Source organism: Volvox carteri (genome assembly GCF_000143455.1).
Source record: "Volvox carteri f. nagariensis unplaced genomic scaffold VOLCAscaffold_9, whole genome shotgun sequence".
NCBI lineage: Eukaryota > Viridiplantae > Chlorophyta > Chlorophyceae > Chlamydomonadales > Volvocaceae > Volvox > Volvox carteri.
This window is the reverse complement of record NW_003307552.1, coordinates 2176368-2199770: the sequence shown is the minus strand read 5'-3', so window position 1 is coordinate 2199770 and position 23403 is coordinate 2176368. Positions and strand designations below refer to the sequence as shown.

Sequence of the window (23403 nt, the reverse complement as noted above, 5' to 3'; positions counted from 1 at the left end):
CATACATCCACATAGACGAATATACGCATGCTCGGTAGAAGCCGTCATGTATCCCGAAAAGGTCAGAAAAAAGCACGAGGCGGGCGCCTGCCACATCGTCCCATGCACACGACGCAGCCTTCCCAAAATTCTCCATAAATTAGCGCTGATAATTCTAGATAAATAAATAAAAACTTTGACTGACCTTTTGCATCCATGTTACGTCCCTGTGGGTATATGAGCAAAATTATTTGAATCCAGACAGACATTAAAGAACAGCGCACCTGTGGCTGTAACAATTCGTCTTATTATATTATAATAATATGAGCTTAATCGTTCTGCACGGCGCGGTGCAACGTTGATCCTTACGGCTGCCGCTCGGAGGTTTATCGCGCAGAACTCAGCAGGGGCTAATGATGAGCCTTGACGTCAATACATAAAAAACAGAATTTATTTAATTACGAATAATTATACTTTGATCCCATTCATCACCCAAATCTTAGCCCCAGCGCGCCAGCAGCAGCAGATGCCTTGCAGCACATTGCAGTAATGCCCATGCAGGCACGCTATGATACCTTGCGCAAATATCTGTATTGAATTATATCTCCCTAGCGCGCTATGCGCATGGCGCGCTCAATGCATTCGGCCGCTGTACATAATGCTTCAAAAACAATGCAAGCTTAATTCAATGGGCATCCGCTATACAGAAAGGTTTACAAGGCCATAACCCACGTATCTTAGGCCGTCCCACCACAAACGCAACTAATTGCATGAGACGTGTGCCACGCTGCGTAACAAGTCAGACATGCAGCACATACGTCGCTGCCGAGCCACGACAGCTCTGTGAGCCTAATTTGCGACTTTGAATTTGGTGATTGTATTGATGGTGTGGTGGTGGTGGTGCGCATGTGTCGTGTGATGGGCGACGAGTGGTTACGAGTACTCATCATTCCTTCGCGCGGCGCTCGTGGATACACAAAACAACCTAGGTACTGAACTCTTATATGCCATTTATTCGTCCAATGTGCGTCAAGCCAGTTAAACCTGAGCAGAACAAGCCCGCCGAAGCAGCGGACACTGATGCTACGGCGCTTCCAGCACGAGCTCGTAAAAAACGGAGTTAAACCTGGAGAAACCCTTCTCCTGCTCGCCATATTCTGCATCGAAAAGTAAATTACCCTGCATTAATGCGCGGTCATATTTTACCTGCTCGCATGCCGTTGTTTGGAGGGTTCTTGCCAAGGAGGAGATGCTGTCGCACCACCCCTGCATGTGCTCCGTGTCCGATGCGCTTCCGCAACCCACGCATACATAGATGACGTGGCTCCCGTTGCAGGAGCGGAATGTTAACTGGTGGGCGCGTGTGCCTACCGCGAGCATCCTGAAGGCCTGAAGGCAAAATCTGGAGCACACATCCGATCGGTCAGAGCACGTCTTGCTGGACTGTCCGGTGTACAGCGAAATCAGACCTGATATGGATTTCACACGCTTTGAGCATATGAAGGACGTTATAAAGTGGGAACCTGAACGTCTGGCGAAGATGCTGGAAAGTATGTGGTCCCACCGCAACGCTTATCGTTCCCTTGGGTCGTTAGTATCCTTCATCACTTGCTTTGTCTGAAGTGCGAGGTAAGAGGGTACTTACGTAACTCACTCTCTCTCTCTCTCTCTCTCTCACACACACACACACACACATACACACATACATCTCACACATACACACACACACACATACACACACAGATACACACACAGATACACACACAGATACACACACAGATACACACACAGATACACACACAGATACACACACAGATACACACACAGATACACACACAGATACACACACAGATACACACACATACACACACATACACACACAGATACACACACACATACACACACATACACACACATACACACACATACACACACATACACACACATACACACACATACACACACATACACACACATACACACACATACACACACATACACACACATACACACACATACACACACATACACACACATACACACATACGCCATGTGCCACATGGGCGTACCAGGCTGGCTGGCATATTGCCAGGCTAGCTGGCACATACATACAGCGTTTTTTTTGCGGAATATACTCCGAATTCGGAATAAGAAATTGTTCGCGGTCCTGAAAATTAAGGATACATATACTAGGGTTTGGCACTACTGGTAACGCGCGGCCATTGCCCCCGGGAGATCCCGGGATCGATACCCGTTAGGGTCTAAAATCCTTCCGATGGTGGAAGGTATTGCGCCCCTAGTTGATGGACGGTGGTGACCTGGGATAAAGTTAACCTGCGAGCTCACCAGGAATAGAGTTGGGCCGCTGTCGACCCGGCAGATTCCGTTGGACGCTGGTGGTGGGTGCGGAACCTGAGCGATCCACTGAGTAGTTGACTAGGGTGACTGGATGAGGGTGCCCGAAATACCGCGGAAGGCAGGGTTTCGCAGGGTAGCTGCCACGGGCGAAGATACACCCCCCTGTTTCACACATATAATGTTCCAACCGTACAAGTTCATTCCTCCAGCCAAAAATGGACTGTCCATGCCAAAGCCGCTAGGATCTTACAGGAGACATATATGTTAACCATATCATAGTACTTTAATGCCATGGAAACTGTTAGGAAGGTCACGCCCGAAAGTCAACGAGGAATCGGACTGTTTCTGACCGGACCAAACGCTGCAAAATATTCGGACCCGAAGCTCCCAAAGCATGGCAGGCCATTAAAGCAGATATTAAACTTCACTGAAGCCATTAGCGACGTTAACGAAGAGGTCGTAGGCAATGTGGACGCAATGCTGCAGCCAGCCGACGACAATGACGCCACTCCGGTTGTCAACAGCGAGCGGGCCAAACGTCAACGTTCTTCATATGAAGACAATCGCAATGGGCCAGGAAACACGGGCGTCGAGGTCAATGGCAGCAGCAACCCCGGCGCTGCAGCTAAGACACCTAACCCCACACTCCACGGCACAAAGCCGCCCCGACCGCAGACACAGCGGGTCGTGAAGGGGCAGAGCGACGGCGCATGGCTGGAGAAGAAGGACAAGCATCCCCTCAAGTGGCAGCTGTACTTTGGAGCTATGTTTACATGGGCGCAGTGCATTACGGCGGATGTGAGTAAGGGGGAGGTGCACGACATGGTGCGCTGCGGCCCATGCTCCCTGCACAAAGGGCGCGAGTACGTCATTGAGTGCCGGAGGGAGACCCTTGCATCACACGATACCTCCGCCGGGCACATGAAGGCTGTCAATGCAGCTCAGCTTCGGGAGGGTGAACTGGCACTGCAGAAGCTAAAGATGCAGAGCCTGGCGCAGCTCTTCACGCCCGGCCCGGTAACTCCGAGGTGGAGCAGGCCCGCCTGCAGCAGCTCCGCTTCCTCTTCTGGCAGCTGGTGTGGGCCGCACCATGACCGACTACAAGGTCGCTAAGGACATGTTCAGGCTGCTGCACGTCCGCAAGCGGACAGCTGGACAAGCACCTGGCACTGCGCGTGCGCATGTTCATGTTCACGCAAGACCTTTACGACCAGCACACGTTCCCCTTTGAGGTGGCACTGGAGAAGTGGAAGGCCGTCAGCAGCAGGGGCCGGTACATAATGAACCGCTAACTAGCATGCAGCATCAACAGCAGGGGCTGCAACCAACCGCAGAGGTTGCGTTTGGCGGTTCTGGTTTGATTGCTGCTGTGCATCATTGCTTTTGCAATCTGGAAAGTCTTGTAGTGTTATCTTTCAACGTGATGCAAAACGAACGATGGTGAAGAACTCTATTCGATCAGTGCTTGAGTAGGGGTTAACTGGTTTGTGTTTGCTAAAAAAAACACGTGCGCACCCTTACTTGGTTATATACCGCTGCTAAGATCAATTTCAGCTTGGAAAAGGCTGCATGACACCCACCCTTCAGTATACTTGACGGACTGAATGCATGCAGTATTTCGGCCCTCTCCACATTCCTTTAGTCTGGGTCTCTCTCTCTCTCTCTCTCTCTCTCTCTCTCTCTCTCTCTCTCTCTCTGTATTTGTGTGTATGTGTGTGTGCTACATGGTCGTGGGGTGCGTTCCCCGTACCTGCAAACCGCCCAATACGAGCCGAGGGCTCAAGGGCTGCCAGATCGCCTATAAGTACCAGTCTGGATCTGGAGGACTCACATACAGCCACAGCCACAGCCACAGCCGCAGCCACAGCCACAGCCCCACAACCCCACGGCGGATCCAGCCATAAATGCATGCGTAAACCGAGCCGGGGTGGGTCTGTTTTACCCCGTGCTCCGTGCCCTAAGACGGCCATGGATGACCAAACAGTGCTCAGTGTGCCCGGTATGTGCGTGGTGGTTTCAGAGGGCTCCAAGACTTACAAAGAGTAGAGCCAGCGCGCCAGCTGGCCCGGTGCCAGCTGGCCCGGTGCCAGCTAATATCCTGGACCCCGGCCTAATCAGGCAGCTCATATATTTTGTTTTTATCCTTGTTACGTGGTTGCCTCCTGAGTACGGAGATGTTCAGGCTTTTCATTGAAATTTTGGCTGACATGGTTGCCGAGAGGGATATCCCTCTCGGCGAGGTAAGGCGAACCACCGATGGTTCGCCTTAGGGCGCCTCTCGTAAGGTAAGTGGCGCCCCTGTTACAATGCCTCTGCACGCGGACGGCCTTAGACTAGTTGCCCCCTCTAGCCGTTGTATGCAGTCCTTGTTGAAAACAGACATTGTTTGTGAGTGTAGCTCGATCTTCGGACTCAGGCCTAATACGGCCTAATATCCGTAAATGTGAACTAATGGTGTTTTCGCACTCAGCGGAGCTCTCGCAAATGTCTGCCTCAATAAGTGCAATACGTTCTGCATCTTTGTGGTGAATCGATACCGGTTGCCGTGCCCGTCACCGCCGTGCGATATCCCTTCAATGTTGCTGTGAGCTAGGCATTTGGCGCGGTGTGTGCCCCGCGCATATAAACCCAGAAATCGGTTACCGGAAATCGGCACCGGTACGGTTACCGCTTGCTGAACCCGTTTGCTGAACCCGTGTCAGCGGGTTCGCGAGGCTGAACCTGCTTAGGTCGCCTGATTAGGACTTTCGCACCATACCAGCAACTGAACAGAGATTCGCTCCATTAATAAGCTAAATTGAGGCTTCTGAAGGATAGATGCGCTATTTGATCTGCTGGGCATCGATCCAGGTTGCAACACGTATACGTGGTCTGGAGCGATGCCTTTTTTTGTTGTATTTATGTGTGTACAGGTACGTATTAAACTGATAAGTTAGTCATATTTTTTTCGCCTTGCCTGCTGATTCAGATTTCGACTTGCTTCCTTTGCTCAAACACTCTTACTTAATAACCATCTTGGCGCAAAATTGTGTGGCGTAAAAGTGCGTCTTAAATGGTTGGTTGCGTGTATATGTGTGTCACCTTACATGCGGCCCTGATGCCTGCCGCGCGGTCCAAGGGCTTTTTGAAAATCTTCCGACAATACCTCACTACGGTTAAGCAAGCACAGTAGATGCTAGGCCCCAACAATGGTAATCGACTCAGGCGCGCTTCATAAAATCAAAAGAGTCTAGCAGAGGCACTTGGGCTTTTAATACTAAATACGTTGTCTCGCATTATACAGCTATAAATAGGTGATTGAGACGACCGGCATCAGGCTCAGCAGCGACACCCGCTCCATCCGGTGAAGGATACGATTGAGTACGTTGCTCATCTAGATTGCGCCATTCATGCCAAGGAGGTTGCGTGCACAACCCAAAGGCCCTTGCCGGCCGTCCCTGCTGCCGTAGTCCTTACAAGCCAGTCACGCACATGATGATGCGCACGGCGCAAATTGATGAAGGGCTTTCGAGCGCGCACATACTGCGTAGTAGGCGGATAAGCCTTTGCATATTAATCAAACTACCTAAATAAGCTGTACAACTTATGGCGCGCTGCCGTACATGGCAACACCTACCCCAGATGACTTCACCTCGGAGATAGCTGACAGCTTGTGTGCAGAAAGCTGCTGGGGCAGCGCGCAATATCGCACACGCAGAGAGAGACCTACCATAACATACACACACATGCATACATACGCGCACACACACACACACGGATACGCAAGCACACGCTGGTGGCTTTATTTTGCCCACCTTTATCGCACTACTCGCACATACATCATCATGGCAGTGTTACCTGCGCTACAAATCTACTGGGAGACGTAGCAAAGCATATGCTCCCGCTAGCTAGTGGCTAGCTGGCTTCACGACGGAGAGCGGTTAGTTGCCGAGCACCCCTTTGCCAGCATTGCCGTACCCAATGCCTCGTGGAAGGGGCGGTACGTATGTAAAAAGGACTTGCTACTCATCAAGCCAGCAGACGCTCTCGCTCCCCGGTGCCGTCTGATGAGAGCTTGTTTGCTGCATCCAGCAACCAACCAACCGACTAACCGACCAACCAACCACCTTATGAACAGTTGTACCGCCAGAATGGTGCCAACCCTTGAATAATGGCAACTGACGAATGGACTAGCAAACAAGCTAATCGAGTAGCTAATTCAGTAGAGGCATGCAGCAATCAGTCATAAATCCATGTAACCAATAGTTCAATCATAAATCAGATTAACGAGATTTAGTGTTGTTGTTTGAATACTACCGATACCGGTACGTGTGCTACTGCTGTGGGGTACGGCTGTCTGGCTGGGCCGCTGGGCGGGTAGTACGGGTAGAGAGTGCACATCATCTACCCAGACTGCAGGGTTTTTATGTACAGGCAGGAGCCTGCGAGGGGGATCATGGGGCTGACGGCCGTCAGCGTCAAGCCGTCGCCATTGAAACCCATGCAACGTGCGTTGGCGGTGCAGGCAGTCGCCGCGTCGGCTAGAAGGCTGTACTGCCCGAGCAGAATGTTCTTGAACTGGCTGGCAGGTACGGCGAGGTCGACGCCTGAGATCACGCTGAATCCCGGAATTGCCACACAACCTGCACAAAATATAAAACGACAGTCGATGCCAGAATCGGACAAATGAAGGTCTTAGGATCGCGCTTGGTGCTCTGCGTTCAATGTTTGCAGGAAGGCGATTAAGACTGAGGGCGCATCGGAGGGCGCGCACTGCCCCGATCAACCCGTGAACATGGAACACGGTGGATGTACTTTAGGGTTTAGGCACACAACGCGGGAGGACAGCCGACAGCGGCATCAGAGCAAGAAATAAATGGCTATGAATCCTTGTGTATGTATGTGCGTGCGTACATGTGTAGGTGTGTAGTGTGCATGTACGTGATACACAGAGTAGCGATTTAGGGAAGAACCCAACTCCGTACCGGTGGGATTTTCAGTCACCGGCGTCATCGGCGGGGGTATAGACGGCGGTGGTAGAGACGGCGGAGGCGATGACGGAGGCGTCAGCGGTGGCGGTGGCGGCGGCGGTGGCGATGGCGGCGGCGGTGACGGTGAGGGCGGTGGTGGCGGAGGGGACGGCGGTGACGGCGGCAGCGGAGAAGGCGGAGGCGGCGACGGTCGCGGTGGCGGCCGTGGAGGTGACGGGGGCCGCGGTGACGGCGGCCGTGGAGGTGGCGACGGCGGCCGCGGTGGCGGCGATGGTGGCGATGGGGGAGAAGGGAGCTTTGTCCAGAGGCAGAAGCCAGGACGCCTGGCTGTCGGCACTACCAGAGTCTTTGTGTAGCCGTCGGAGTTGAATCCCTTGCACAGGCTGTTGTTACGGCAAAAGGCCACCGCGTCGTTCAGGTTGCTGAAAAAGCGAAGGTCGTCTGCAGAGTGATCCACATCGGCTTTGACAGTGAAGCCAGCGAAGTTCTGACACACTGCAGGCACCCCGGAGTGGTGAATAAGGGAGGTGAATTATGAGATACAGGGTTTGGGTTAGGCTGTCGGAGGCTCAGCTGTGGGGACAGTGAGGGCCTCAACTCATCCGGGTCTGGTGCGACCACACGATGTGAGTGCATACACACAGGGAACGCATACACACCGCCACACAGCCCGCCAAACGCCAGGTATACCCGCCAAACGCCCCTAGGTTAGTCACTGGTACAGCGATGGAAGGCTAAAAGGCCAAGCTCACGCGCGCGAGAGAGGGAGAGAGAGAGAGAGAGAGAGAGAGAGAGGGGGAGAGAGAGCGTTTCAGGATCGCTATTTGCCAAGACGGACGGTGGCGATGGAGGGTTGAAGATTTCGTGAAGTAATCCGGTTCGGGCCCCAATAGGGTTTATGGTGCCGCTGCTGTTTGCCCAGAACGCGCTAACCTACCACCTACCCGTGGCGGGGGGAGGGACCGGCGGAGATGGCTTCGGCGGAGATGGTGGTGGCGGCCTCTTAGCATACAGACACACGCCGGGTGCCGAAACGGTGGCGTTGACGGCGGATTTAGTCCAGCCAGCGCTATTGAAGCCATTGCAGAGCGGGTTTGCCGTACAGGCGCTGGCAGCGAGCGTTACGTTGCCGTGTAAGGTGATGTTATTGTTGGGTTGGTCCACATCAGACCGTACAGTGAATCCACTCACAGCCGGGCATACAGTGCCTGTTGTCCGGATCGGACGCACGCGCGTCCACATGTGCCACAAACGACAAAAGCGGCGGCGACAGCGGTATCAGCATCAGCAGTGGCATCAGCAGTAGCAGCAGTGGTATCAACAGCAGTGGTGTCAGCAGCAGTAGTACTAGTAGCAGTAGCAACAGCAGTAGCGTGAATAACGGCAGCAGCAGAAGCAGCAGCAATAGCATGAATAACGGCAACAGCAACAGCAAAGAATAGCAAGCATTAGCAGCACAGTAGCAAGAGTCGCAAGCATTAGCAGTTGCAGCAGTTACAGCAGTAGCAGTAGCAGTAGCAAGAGTAGCAAGCATTAGCAGCAGCAGCAGCAACAACAACACCAGTAGCAGCAACAGCACCAGTAACGGCAGCATCAGCAATAGCAGCAGCACCAGTAACGGCAGCATCAGCAATAGCAGTAGCAGCAATAGCAGCAGCAGCAATAGCAGTAGCAGCAGCAGCAATAGCAGCAGCAGCAATAGCAGCATCCACCGACCTAGCCCCACCCAAACACTCCAAGCCAACACTGACTTGCATGCCTAATTAATTCGCTTCTTAACATATCGCCATAAACGCACACGCACACACACATCACTGCACATCCCTGCCTCGCCTCGCATGGGTTCACACATACATCCCACCCACCTGTTGGCGGCAGTGGCGGCGGTGATGAAGCGCGTGGAGGTGGCCGCGGTGATGGCGGTGGCAAGATCTTGACGTAGAGGCAGACGTCTGCCTTGAACTTGGCGGGGATCACAAATGTCTTTAGCCAGCCCTCGCTGTTAAAGCCCTTGCATGCAGGATCCGCATTGCAGCTCGCAATGGCCTCGAACGGATCTTGGATCTGGATCAGATCGTCGCCATTATGGTCAAAGTTCGTAAGGGTGTCGTAGCCCGGAATGCCGTACATGCAATCTGCATTGTCGGGTGCGAGGACGCAAGTGCACGGCACAGATGGGTCAGTAAGGTAAGTAGGCGGTAAGGTTGTAGGGACGGGAAAGGGTGCCAGCGGACAGTTAAGTAGGTGAGTAGGCAGGAAACTAGGCAGGCATGTGGGTGGATGGGTAGACGGGGGGTAGATGGACAGTTAGAGGATAGATGTATAGGTGGGTAGGTGGGCAGGTAGGTGAATAAAAAAAGACAGCTCTCCGCATAGGACCACAAGGAGTTGGCCAGGCGGGCGGGTAGTGGAGCTAGGTAGACAGACCTGCCCGGTTACCTAGAGTGCAGGTTGCTGGCTGTCAGGCCCCAATGGGAAGCCCCTTCACACGCTCATGCCCATCATGCGCTTGATATGTATCAATATTAAATTGATTTTAGTTTCCTTGTCCCGGCATTCCATCCTCCGCGTGCAGGCATTCCACCTTCCTTCCCAAGACATACACGGAAAGTCGCCCCTGCTCCCCGCCAGATCAACATGGGCTGTTGCATCCCGATCGGAGCGCTCTCCCCCATGGCAAGCAGCAATGGTGCAGGGCCTTCATGGACTGTTTAATGAAGCGCAAGTCGAGAAGCAGCATGCGGAGGGTAGACTACACGAGGGGCTGATCCGCGGTTGGTGGCTGCGCATTTCGGCCGTCGCTATGCTGTCAGTGTAATGAGGCTGCCTCAACATACTATGTCACACACATAGCTGTCCACGTAGCGCCAATGCAGAGCTTCTTTCTCTACGTCCCTCCAGACCTCCCTCTTCCAGTCGATTTTTATTAGGCCTTTTTCGTCATCCGCCCTTAACGGAACAAACACATTCATGTGCGCTATGTCTTTCGATGTAAGCAATTTGCCCTTCTGCCAAACAAATGCTAGATCCCATGCACACCTACTTCCACTGATTTGCAGCAGTTGGCGACTACCGCTGCTGGCTGCAGACGTAGTGACAGCTGCGGCGCGGACGAAAAGGGCACACCCTTGCAGCAGCAGGATTGCCGCTACCGCCCACAACTCCTGCCTTATCATCCTGCGCGCCCATCGCTGCCGGTCCGCAGAAGGTAAACGTCCCGAAATTCCCATCGTCAAAAGGTTGGTAAGTTCTGAAAAATCCGTCTGTTAGCCGGCTAAGAGGTTGAACTTTTTCTGCTCGTACTCCTGCTTATTTTGTCGGATGCGGCGACAACAGCACCAAAAGCGGTTCTGCCAATCGACGATGCTGCTGTCTGGCCTGTGTGTGAGCACGCCCTGTTGCCAAATTGGTATCGATGGATGGAGGAACCGTAACAGCAGGTCCACAGAGTCCCCAACTAAGCAACCTGCACCGCAAATAGGAAAGGAAGCGGGCGGAGTGATGAAGCGGGCGGGCGGCATTGTTCAATAACATGAAAAAAGGCTCTCTACCGGCGGAGCCGTTGTGCCCTTGTGCGATAGGAGATAGGGGGATGCTGGCCTTCCTAAGTTCTCCGCTTCATGAAACCGTACGGAAGCACCAGTGTTCTGTACGGTCGCCGCGAGTTCAGGAAGGAGACAAGAGTAAAACCCCAAGTCGCGCGCTGGGTAGCTATACTGGTGATGTAATGGTCGCACGTCACGTGGCTCCTAGCTAGGCTAGGGCTCATGCACGGGCACCGGAGCGGGGGGAGGTTAAGGCTTGTGCGGCAGAGCGATGCCGCTCCTAAATCAGACATGTTCAAAACGGGCAAGGGTTGTCGACCGAATGCCATGGTGAGGTGAAGTGAGGTGAGGTGAGGTGAGGTCACTGCTGCTGCAATTCCTGTCCGAGGTTCGGTCGGATGCCGCCGGGTGCTTAAAGGCCAAAGCCGAGACGGGGCCCCAGTGGGCAGTCGGCCCCACCGCACACACTCAAGTGGCTGGTGACTGCGTCGCTCAGCCCCGGTGCCCGTGGCTGGTGTCGTACCGCACTGGCGATGACCACTGAGGTAACAGCGTCGCAGCTAATGGAACTATTTGGGTAGGTATGACTGAGCGTAAGAAGTAGCACAATGACCGAGGTTACTTCGTCCAACCAACATGCCGCAAAATGGTCTCATTCGCTTTTGCCATAATCCCGCTCAGCTTCAACCAAAAAGCCGCACATAACGCAGCTAATTTTATATCGCGATGGAGCCATCTATTGCTACCAAGTCGCACGCCATTAGTCCAGCTTCACACCGCGTCCGATTGCCGCGCATTGACGATGCAGAGCAAAAAAAATTGCCAACGAAGATTAGCACCTACTAACGTACGTACCTTTCTTGAGCAGCTCAGTTGGCTGTGGCTTTCAAGGTAGCTGGTCGGTTCTGGCCGATACTGGACAGTCTTTTCCAGCACCAGCTATCGGAAGTAATCTCCCGTTGAAACGCTCCTCAGGGAGTAGATGTTTTATTGTTCAACACCCCGCAGCAATTCATTGAGAGTTTGATGCGGATAGGACAGCAGCTTCAGGTGCCGTAGCAGACGCGGCAGGCACCCTTTGCATTCATATGCCGCGGCCCATCCGCCCTTCAGTTGATTTGCTACGTACGGCCAGTACGGCCAGCCGTCGATTGACAAGCTAAGGGGAAGGTCACGCGCCACGCGCGCCCCATGTGAAGCGTAGTCAAGCTGACACCGGGGCCCAACGTTTATCACGGAAAAGTTAGATTTCTTAGGCTGATCCATGCTTCGCTACAGCCGATGGTGCTACTAAGAAGTGCTCCATGACTTGTACTTCCGAGGTGAATAGGAAGCAGAATAACGGCCGCGAAGGTATTGTGTTTTATGTTATGAAGGCAGGTCGAAGGTTGCACACTTGCGACGAACCGCACTTTCATTCCAGGATTTATGTAATTTATATTCATTGCTAATCGCAGAAGCTAATAGATTGTATGATTGAAGCAAAGGCCGGGTTCAGTTGCGCTTCAATTTGCTGCAGGGTACAGTAGGTGGGCGCCTAATCAGCGTACCGCCGGAATGGGAGAAAGAACTAGCCGCGGATAGCCATACAGTAGCCGTACTGTGCCTGAGAATAGGGGAAGGGCAGGCGCGTGCATCCACGATTCTGTGTTCGGACGAATTTATGCCCTTCTGGGCAGCGGTATCTGCTTCCTTCTTGGTTTGCGGTTATCAATTTGTAATAATCCTTTGCATTCGATGGGCATTATAGTTATAACTTACCTTGCATGTTAACTTAGCAAATCCGTAGACGTGTACTTGATGGAGCAGTACTAATGATTATTGACATGAACTGCTTACAAAAGAATGTGTCCAGGCTGCGTAATATCAACTGGTACTGATCTCAAGTTATCTATTATCAACTGCTTGCGCGCCGGTCAGCAGTTGATACTGTAGCAGTGACGCGTGACATGACCAGTAAGCGAGCGGATGCGCTGCGGTGCATCCGCACTTTATGCATCTAAATATTATGTTATCGATCCCACAAACAATTTCATGATCGGTGCATTATCGTCCCGGTGCTGCATCCGTTCTTGAGCCACCTTCCAAGTGCTGCCCCACGCACTACACTGTGCCCTCCTAAGCCTCGAAACGGGACGAAGTCGCTGATTAACGAACTTCCCTTACCGATTCAGCAGTGGCCGAGTCAAGCCAAGTGCATACCCAGCCATGTCGCTACCGTAGCAGCCACCGGGCAGCCTCTAAGATGGCCATGGCCCCTCGGCTTTTCCGGACAACCCCCCGCGTGTGTGAGGAACTTTTGACTTGATAGTGAACTGCCTTGGCAGCTATCCATGATTTCCCCATAGCGACATGCATGAGGCCGGATTTACTGGAGTTTATACACCCCTGGAGGTCAGGTTACTGTCACAAACATTAAACCTATTGGACTTGGCAGCAGGGGCACTGGTTGACAGCAGGGGTAACCAAGAAGGCAGTCGCAGATTGTTTATTGGCTGTCGCCAGGAATCTGTAGCTCAGTGGAACACTCCCTGTGTAAAGCATCTGCATGAGGAAAATAATAAGCCGCCTTGCTTGAGTAGACGTAAATTAGGACGTGTTCACATGTGGGCGAATCAGGGTTGATTCATGCGAATTGGACTCTGAATTGGACCTGATTGGACCCGAATCGGAATTGGGGTCCGGGGGGGCCTCTTCGGGTATGATTCGACGTGATTCACAGTTTTCTTTCTCAAAACAAAGTTGTTTAACAAACCGTTTCTCATAATTACCATTACAATACTATAGGAACATTTTCCAATTGTTAATTCACGCAAAGCGCACCGAGCATTTTTCACGAACTCCTGCAGCTATGTATGTACAAGCCTGGTGATAATTTTCGCCATAGAAACGATACTTATACTGTTCTGTTCCTAGATAATGCTGGCTTGCCTTGGGTGATGGGGCGTAGCCGCGGAGCTTCAGCTGGGCGCGGTGGCACCTCGCGCGGTGGCCGCAATCGTATGTGAACACAATTCAGAAAGCCGCCCCGAATCGGACTCCCAATCAGACTCTCAATTGGACTACATGTGAACACACCCTTAGAAGGCTGATGTGGAAATTGGCTAGCTGGCAGTCACCAACAATCGTCCGGGCTGAGGTATCGCCGCAACCAAACCGCCAAATACTATAGCACGGAGAGAGGCGGAGATAACCCCAGACCTTGGGGAACCTCAAGGAGATCTGATATCCTTCTGGCAACTCATACCTTGCTTGCAACTAACACGGGGTAAGGACAACGGCCACTTATGCTGCACACAGTCTTGCTTCGAGGGGCTTGTCACTGCTCTTCCACGGGGGGTGGAAAGCCCCATCTGCCCCATAAACAATTGTAAAGATGCTGTTTCCAGCACGTTTGCGGAGCTGGCAGCAACATTTCGTGCTTGATTTATTTTGTAAGCGAGGAATGTTGAGTTGGGTAAGGAAATTTCGTTTTGCCATACCTATCCAGCTGCTATCCAGCTTTGATGTGAGCGACATGAAACAATGATGGCTAGCCCTGCACCACAGGAATTGAGTAAAACATCCATCTTTTATCGATATATATATTGTCGCATTACCCCTTCAAAAGTATACTAGATTGCGGCCCTGTGACCTTCAAATTTACGACAGATTGGCAGTTTGGCGCTCGGACACTATTCCACCATACATTGAGATTTGTCAGTATAATGAATTGTCAAAAGCCCTGGTTCCAGCCTTTCGGAAATCGTGGAACAGTCGAAGCATGCCAGTACCACAACCAAACATAGTAAAATTTTATCAAAATTATTTATTTGTATAATTGTGAAAGATGTCTCAGCAGGCCTTGCCTCCATCCAACACAGCCAGGCTTGCCCTTACAACACTTTGCAAGGTTCTGCGTCATTACGGCATCATATCTTTGGAGCCTGAGCTTGCCAGGCAAGCAAAGTTCGATGGACTTGCGGTGAGAGGAGCCGTTGGTAAACCGTTGGGAGCCCGATGGCCAAGTACAAGCACAACCTTCCGCGCAACAACGCGATATCCACGACCCAGCACGGAAATATTGCATCCTTCAGAGGATTTGCGTTTCAGCAGTAGCAGCAGCAGCAGCAGGCGGCGTGGACTCCCAACCTACCATGGCACAACCAGGGCTTAGTGCACAGTCCACCTTCCTTCCTGTCATCAATTTCCCTCGTGCCTCAAGGCAGCGCTCTATCATCCCCTCACGCAACCGCCTTCAGCTCCGTGTGCATGTACTCACACACCCAAGTGGCACTCGCTTACCTACGGTGCACACGTGAATGCTCGCGTGTACGCAGTAACCCCTTCCCGCCCTCCACCTCTCTCATCGGCACTTGTCGCGATCTCGTCCCACGCCTCCACCGCCTGCAGGCCGGGCCCCTGTGGCGCGTCCTCCACGACCTCGTGCTTGTCGTACTGGCCGACTGCCCCTCCGGCCCCGCCTGCCAGGCGGCTCTTTCCCGCCAATGGCACCAGTTGTCTCTGGAGCTCCCGGAAGATGCAGAATTTCCGTACGAAGGTACTGTGTGCGGTACGGAAGCAGTACAATTCGTACGGAAGCAGTCCGCAAAGCTTACTACCCGCCCAGGCCCCCGCCCCATAATGATGCGAGGCACTCATGGTTTGCAGCTGCCATCAGCAGCAGCAATCGCCGGCTTATGTAGGTCATACACAGACACACACACATACACACACGCGTCGTGCACAAAGCAGCTGATGCTCCTCGTGTATCACGTCTTGCACCTATATAATAACCGTACCCGTAGAACCACAATGACCTTCGTGCGCCAACCACGTCTCCGTGCCGCACGTCGCCCACATTTACCCCTCCCCCTCTTCCTCCTCCCCTTCCTCCTCCCCCTCCCCCTCCCTTTCCCTTGGGCCCCCCCATGCAGCAACGGCCTCATCCGAAAAAACTGCGTTGACAGAGACCTTGTTACGGTTGTAAGTGCTCGTGCCGCCTCCCGTCGCAGGGGCCGTCCTCGTTCTGCGGCAGCTAGCGCTGTGGGGCGCACCGCAGAGTCTGATTCAAGAGTTGAGCTCGCCACCGCCGCCAGCACCCCAGAGCATTGGCGGAAGGGGGCCCCTTGATCCCGACCCTTTGGACAACCTGGATCCAGATCTCCCGCGGAACGCCACCGGATCCGGATCCGGATCCTGGCCGCGCTCCTGCAGGTCCCGGCCGTTGCTGCTGGCGCTGGGCTGGCTAGTGGCGGCGGGGGGCCTGTTTGAGCGTCGGATTGCGGAGTTAGAGCCGGGGCCGGGGTTGCGGGCGCTACTGCCGCCGTACCCGCAGGTACCGCACGACGCCGTACGAGTTACCTCTTTTAGTGACTTTTCTTCATCTTTTTGTTAATCACGCACCTTCTCTCCATGCAGCCAGCCTTTCCATTGCCCTTACATGGCCCCAACAAGACAAACTGTAACGCTTGTTGTTTGCTTTTGCATTACGTGCTACACATGTGTATGCATGGACGGCCCCCCACTCGGGCTCTGCCAGGCAGCCGCCTTTCGTATTATACCCCCCGCGATATAGGCTGGCGGGGGCGTGAGCGTCTTGGGGCCTCCCTTTCCGCTCCTTGTCCCTAGGATTCCTGCGTCAGCCCTGCCGTACAAGCGGCGTACGATAGTGCGGCAGTTGAGGCCCAGGAGTACGTTCGGAAGCTGCCTGCTGGTGGTTTCGTCGCGTCAGGCGCTGACGAGGGTGCAGCTGCTGCCGGCGGCAGGTCGAATGCCGGGCTGCGGGGCCGTGGCGGCGGCGGCGGCGGCGGCGCCACAGCTACCGACCCGTTTGGTTCCTCTCATGGTGCCACTGCTGCGGCTACTGCTACTGCTGGTGGTGGTGGTGGTGGTGAAGCTCTGTGGCGGGAGGTGGAGGTGGCGGCGCAACGTGCGGTGATGCTGTGCGGGCGGGTGCGCAGTCGGCTGGTGGCGCTGCAGGTGGGCTGAGGAGACTGAGGTGGCACGTCAGGTGGGGGGGGGAGGGGGGGGTGTTGAGAAAGCTGCAGCACCGGCGTGGGGGAGTGGAGGGGTTGGAGGGTGCTGGCCGCCTGGATGGGTGGTGGGTGCTGGCCGCCTGGAGGGGTTGGAGGGTGCTGGCCGCCTGGATGCAGCGCGTGATGGGTGAACGAACATGTCCATGGCTGCTTGTGTTGTCATGTCAAGGCGCTGCTGCTGTGAGTGCTAAATGCAACTTGGTGTTGATGTCGATGTCGATGTCGGTGCCGAAAGAAGGGGAACTAGATGCTCCGTTTAGCCGTCTGCCAATCTGTTGGGGAAGAAGAGGGCTGTCGTTTCAAATATACGGCAGGCTTGAATCCGTTAACCTTCTCTTCTTTGCATGTTGATGCTGCTGTTGTTGTTGCTGCTGCTGCTGCTACTGGTGTCTCATCTCCTCTTCCCTCCGCAACCCCCATGTCGTCCCACCCATCCAACCCCAGGCCGCGACTGACTGCCGCAGCAGGTGAGGATCGACGGGGTGGGGCGGGGTGGGGTGGGGTGGGGTGAGGCCAAATATGCCCCCGGCAGCGGCCCGGGCTGAGAGGCACTACGCAAGGTCATGTCTCATATCCGCACTTCGCAATACTGAACCTGCGCCTAACCAGAAAGATATCGTTTGCCGAGGAGGCGGGTTAGGATTAGGTTATAGAATTTGTGAAGGCTAGCAACACAGCACCTGTCATGCAGACATTTTGTCCGCTGCCGCCTTTACCACCGCCGCCGCAGCAGCAGCAACATCACCAACATCAGTATGTTGGTGCTGACGCGAGGTCGACGGATGGAAGCGGCACCGGGCCCGGGGGTGATTTTTCCGAAATCCTTGCCCTCTTACGCAAGTCACGTGTTTTGCCACGCTCTTCCTCCTAAGCCCCAGCCATCTCGCCACAGCCATTCTCACCTCACCGTGCCGACCCCCCCCCCGCCACCGACCCGTCCTTTGCATATTTTGCTACATAACTCTCTTCCCCCTCAGGTTGGCTCACTCGTTGTGGTCGCGGCAGGCGGCGGCAGCAGCGCCCTCCACCCGCCCCCTGACCCCCTACGAACTGCAGCTGTGCTCACAGCCAGGCATGATGCAGGTGCGTGCCTAGGTAGGTAGGTTGGTAGGTAGGTTGGTAGGTAGGTAGGTAGGTAGGTAGGTAGGTAGGTAGATAGGTAGGTAGGTAGGTAGGTAGGTAGGTAGGAAGTTGCTCGTGTGGTGGCAGGTTGGATGGGCGCAAGTCCGGGGAGGAAGACATGGTTGCGATCAGGTGAATTTTTATCCGGTGTTAATATTTCGGCGGCCGGAGAGGGGTTCGATTCCTGCCTAAGGCATTGCGTTGGGGACGCGAATGCAATCCATAAGAGCAATCCTTGCAATTGCAAACCTCCCGCCATCCCTTGTAGAATCCAGTCCATTAGTGGTGCATGTCGGCATTACGCTACCTGCCCACCTCCCACACCCTTCTGGGCCTTGCCGGCCCAGCTTTGTGTCGCTTCTCATGCCAGGACGCCATCACCATCATCACCACCATTACCACCATCATCACCATCATCACCACCATTACCACCATCATCACCATCATCACCATCATCACCACCATTACCACCATGCCTTGTCTCATCGTATTTATCTCCACAAACCTCAGTAGTAGTTTCTCCCTCTGTGAAACACCCATACCCCCGTCCGCTGTTCCTCCCTCCGGCCCTTCACTGTCGCTGTAACCGACGCTGTAACCGACGCTGTAACCGTCGCTGTCGCCCCTCAGCTCATTTGCTGCATTTTGCCCATCTGTGTATGTTCCCCCCAAGCCCTTCAAGAACGCCTACTGGTCAGTTCTGCTTCTTTTACACTCTTTCCCTGGCAGCAGCTTCACTCGTTCACGTGGTTCACCTTTCCCCCCGCCCCGCCTCCCCCCCGCCCCCCCGCGGCTCCAACCCCTCCCTCAATTGCAGCATCACATGGCCGCATTGGAGGCGGCGACACTAGCACTCCTAGAGCAACAGGTGGTACAGGGCTCCTCGGTCCCGTCCGGCTGTCTGTCTGTCTGTCCGGCTGTCTGTCCATCTGTCCGCATGTCTGTCCATCTAGCTATCTGCTACCATATCCTTCCGCCATTTTGAGTACCGTCCTGGTTAGATCTGTTTAATGCATTCTCCTCCGCCGCCTAAATCTGAAGAGCTGTTTGTCTCCTGTCGATGTGTTCCTGTCCATCTGTATATCTGTATGTCTATACCTTACAAAGGGTGTTGTCCGTCGCCCCAACGGCACCCAACTGCGGCTGAGCAGCCGCCGCCACCACCGCCACGGCTGATCAAGCCCATCACGCGCATCCATTGCCGTACATGTATGCTTTGCCAATCGCTGGCAAGGCCGCCGTGACGTATTGTGCCCCCTGCCGTGCTGCGAGCCGTCAGGAGTTGGCGGCGCATGGCGCTCTGTTTTTCGAATGGCTGGGCAGCGTTATTGAGGAGGAGCGGCAGCACCAGCACCAGCAGCGAAAGGTCCAGCAGGGGCGAGCTACCGGGCGCCTTGGGGGCGTCGGTGGAGGGCATGTGAGTGAGGCGTGGCGTGGAACGTTGAAGGGGCAAATGGCTGTTCAGATGGATGAGGCTCTGTCTTGATGCACGTATGTGCCCGCCAGCCCACCGGGGCGCCATCTCGCACTGTCCACGGTCCGACTGCAGGCAGGTCGCACACCACCGGGTGGCGGCGGGCAAGGGCCAGGATCTGGCGGCGCGTTGGCGTCCCTGGAGCACCTGCCGTACTTTAGCAGCGATGCAGGTACCCGCCTGGCGGCTCACCTGGAAGCTCAACTAGAAGCTGCCGTACAGGTGGGAGCATGTTTGAAGCACCCCGGGGCTTTGATGTTTTTTTCTCTCGCCCCCAACCCCCCTTTTCCCCCCAGCAGTTGTATCCTTGTCTTTTTGCATATACATCTACATCTACATATACATATACATATACCCCCCTGCACATCAATCTTTCCTTGGCATCGCCCCTCACTCGCTCATGGTTCTCGTCTCCTCCCCCCCACTGCCTCTTAAGGTTTGGGTTTCTAAATTCCTGAGTAGGCAGCAAACGCAATCGGGAACCAGTCCAATTGCGACTTCGTCTAAGGCGACAAAAATAACCGCCAGCGTCTCAGAAGCTTCTCCCTGACCTCCCCCACGCACCCCCGCGCTCCCCCGCGCCGCACCAAGGGGGGTTACTCAGGCGGTATCCGGGACCCCTCTCGTCCCTAAGGCTATTTTACTTTGATTCTTTGTGTTGGGGGCTGTGTGAACAGCCGCGGGCCGCTCTGAACTGACACTCGTCCGCTGCACTTGCATCGACCGATCCGCCAGGCCGTCCGCATCTCGTGAGCTATGCAGGCCCTCTCGCGTTCCTCTTCATGCACCCTCACCCCACCCCACCCCACCCCACCCCACCCTACCCTCCAGCACCAGCACCAGCACCTCCTACCCATTTTTCTCTGCGCCCCATTTTCCTTTCACCGGGGCGGCGTTCCGTGTGCCTGCCCAGGTCCGCTGGAACGCTGGTCTCTCGCTAGCACCTTCCTATCCTCGCACTCGAGCACCAGGGCCATGATTGCTGGGCGGCCCATTGGTGGTCCTTTGGCTGGCTTTGCATTCTTGGCCACATGTTGTTGCCCGTTGTAGTCGGCGGTGGCTTGTTTTTTTTTTCGCTCACTCTCCTCCTGAACCGCCTGCTGTGGACCTCCTGTTGGCCCCCAGGCAGCAGAGCCGGAAATTGCCGCTGCACGGCGCCGCGCCGAAGACCTGCTCACTCGCCCGGCCGGCGGGGCGGTCACCGTGGTTGCTGCTGCCAAGGCAGGAGCGTTAGCAGCAGGCGGCGGCTGCAGCCGGCAGCCCCAGCAGCAGCAGCAGTCTTCGGGTGTCACTATGGAGCATTTCCTGGCCCTGGCGGTACGTGTGAGAGGAAAGGGACGTGACGTGTGGGGGGAAAGGGACGTGTGATGGTTGGTGTAAGGTAGAGACAAGCGGGCCCGAGCTGGGGGGGGGAGGGGCCGCGAGGGTGGTGGCTTTTATGGGGAGCGTGCCAGTGGGAGATGTGAGGCGGCTGTCTTGGAATGGAGCTCTGAGGAGTCCGTGCCTGGTTGATGTGGGGGTGCCTGCGTGGCTGGCGTTGGATAGGCCAGGAACGGCCAGATGGTAGAGGGAGAGGGCAGGGAGAGGGCAGGGAGAGGGACGGGGAGAGGGACGGGGAGAGGGGGGAGTTGGGCGGTTTGGGGTACACGGGTGAGGTTGCAGTGCAGACAGGTGGGCGGGTGTGAGGAAGGGAGGACGCGCAGAAGGCATAGAAGCAGGCAGGGAGGCAAGGGGGAAGGGCCCTGCAGCAGGGAGCACGAGGTGGTCCTGCACGGGCGCAATAAGGTGAGTGACTGTGTGTGTGGGGGGAGTATAGTGAAAGGACGAGGGCGGCTAATTAATACTTGATTGACGCCGATGTGCGGCCACTCCAAACTGCCACTTATGTACCTCATCAGGAGCAAGCAGTTTCGGAGCTCCGGCCACCGGTTGCGGGTGGATGGCGTGGCGACGGTGTCGACGCCGCCGTTAGCGGCGATGGAGGGCCCTCCGGCAGCACCACAAAGCTTTGCGCCACCACTGAAGCTGGCTCCGGCGTGTGGCGGCTGCCAGACGACCTGGCCGCTGCTCTGGATTCATTACATATCGCCGAGCACCGGCGTCGCTGTGCAGATGAAGAGGAGGAGGCGCAGTTCCAGCAGCTACGGTACGCCGCGCTGGCCCGGTATGACTTTCCTGGCGCTGCTGCGGTTTCATCGGTGCAGGGCCTGTCGCCGGCAGCGGCAGATACACAGCGGCTGCTGGGAGTGGTGCTGGCAACGGCTCGGCCTTTGGCCCGCACTCGGGCTGCTCACAAGGCAGCTCTGATGGCTGCGCTGCAGGACCTGCCGGAGGGCTACGTGGTAGCGGGGCTGTAGCATTTTGGGCCAGGCGAGGACAAACAACACCAGGCGGCGGCAGGGCTGTAGCGCCCGCAGTTTTAATTCCATCACACTCGCGTGCTTATCCTGTGCGACGTGCTGTCCTGTGCTGTGATAGGCTGTGATGGGCTGTGTTATCAGCTCACGTGGCACACAGGCGCCTACCTGCTGTGATGGCAACATTAACACAAACAGGCAAACTGTGTTGGACTGTTGGACCTCCTTGAGGATGTCAGGAGGGGTGTATGTCGAGGGCCTCTTCTGCGGTTGGGGTGATGGTCCCTGGCCCTGCCCAGGGCCCCCCTCGAGTGAACACCCGCCCAAATCAGCCTTTTGAAGTGATAGCGAAGAAGTCAGGACAAATATTGCACCAGGACCTCAGCAACCAGGGATGTCTGTCAGGCAGGCCATCCCATCGTAACCAACAATAAGTCGTCGACACCACCCCGAAGCAGTACTTCACGCGGACGGACCCCGCAGATGAGGAGGGCTACTCTACTGGCAGCAGCCAGTCCATGCCCCTGACACACGCTCCTCCCGGCTCCCGGCCATCAATCACTGACTACCTCCTCCCAAACACGGGGCACCAGCGGACTCAGTTAGCTGTAAATCTCCAAATTGTGCCGTGTTTAGGTAAATTAAGCAGCACATGAGGTACTTTGCGAATCGGAAACAGTTCCAGCAGCGGCGCCTTTCACCTGCGGGCCCCTGGCCATGTGGGTGGGTAGTGGAGCACCTGATGGAGGTGGGGCACCTACAAAGGGCGTAACCCCACAGGGGTTGAGTTTCGCCATATAGTATGTTGTTACAGGGTGGTTAACTTCGCCAGCGGCCCCCTTTCCCGGGGCAGTCCTTGCTCTCCCCTGCTAGAGGGGCACCCTAATCCGTCACCCCATCCGACTTCAGAATGTATTCGTTGGGTTCGGCAACTCACCACCAGCATCCAACCAAATCTAGCGGATCAACGGCGCATCAACTTAGTTCCTGGTCAGCTCGCAAGTTGATATTATCACGTCCTACACCGTCCATAAGATGGGGGGCCACCTCCCATTTCATCACTCCTCAGACACCCGAGGAGCCGGCAGGCAGATTTGAACCCGGGTCGGCCGGGAGCAGAAGTCAGGCCTTAACCTCTGCCAGCCGCCTACCATCCAGACCGCCGAGACCGTCGAGGCCACCTCTCTCAAGGAGGACCTGCACGCCCTTTCCTAGAGCAGTACTCCCTAGGAGCTGCAGCGCTATACTGGTGACGATGATGGCCTGCTGGCGTACCTTGCAGCGACTCAGGTCCTAGCTCCTGTAAGCTTTTCTCCGACCCTGTCCTAGGCCCTGCCCTTCTAGCAACCGATATGGAATTGCTCCTCCCCGAGTACAGGGGCGGGCGTGTGGTGGGTGGGTGAGTGGGTGTCCCAAAAAGTGCATGACTGGTTGGTTGCGCCTTGAGTCCTCTCTTGCTTGTGCGCCTTCCTCCAAGCTACTTATACTCCAGAACTGCAACACTAGTCGTTATTGTTACTGCCCATCCGTTGCACCCTCCCATTACAGTACTTGTCGCGCGCCACACAACACGGGGAGCAC

General features: G+C 55.2%; 3 protein-coding genes across 3 annotated transcripts; 1 reads left to right on the top strand and 2 right to left on the bottom strand.

Moving 5' to 3' along the window:
* Positions 1 to 1062: 1062 nt before the first annotated feature.
* On the bottom strand, positions 1063 to 2063 carry VOLCADRAFT_88698 (uncharacterized protein; the record flags this gene model as incomplete). Its single annotated transcript, XM_002948201.1, has 2 exons — positions 1063 to 1368; positions 2049 to 2063. 2 exons carry the CDS (start codon positions 2061 to 2063, stop codon positions 1063 to 1065), a joined length of 321 nt encoding a protein of 106 aa, XP_002948247.1.
* Positions 2064 to 5374: 3311 nt separating this feature from the next.
* On the bottom strand, positions 5375 to 13062 carry VOLCADRAFT_103860 (uncharacterized protein; the record flags this gene model as incomplete). The annotated part of the gene is made up of 7 exons (XM_002948200.1): positions 5375 to 6758; positions 7648 to 7802; positions 9173 to 9442; positions 10347 to 10407; positions 10859 to 10954; positions 11376 to 11439; positions 13019 to 13062. The coding sequence occupies 7 exons, from the start codon at positions 13060 to 13062 to the stop codon at positions 6741 to 6743; spliced, it is 708 nt and encodes a 235-aa protein (XP_002948246.1). The 3' UTR covers positions 5375 to 6740.
* Positions 13063 to 14681: 1619 nt separating this feature from the next.
* Positions 14682 to 21822, top strand: VOLCADRAFT_88695 (uncharacterized protein; the record flags this gene model as incomplete). Its single annotated transcript, XM_002948353.1, has 16 exons — positions 14682 to 14816; positions 15245 to 15404; positions 15769 to 15817; positions 16049 to 16169; positions 16463 to 16813; positions 17314 to 17336; positions 17762 to 17846; positions 17926 to 17952; positions 18622 to 18684; positions 18809 to 18859; positions 19271 to 19408; positions 19541 to 19687; positions 20201 to 20214; positions 20297 to 20378; positions 20591 to 20782; positions 21364 to 21822. The coding sequence occupies 16 exons, from the start codon at positions 14682 to 14684 to the stop codon at positions 21820 to 21822; spliced, it is 2097 nt and encodes a 698-aa protein (XP_002948399.1).
* Between the last annotated feature and the right edge of the window lie 1581 nt (positions 21823 to 23403).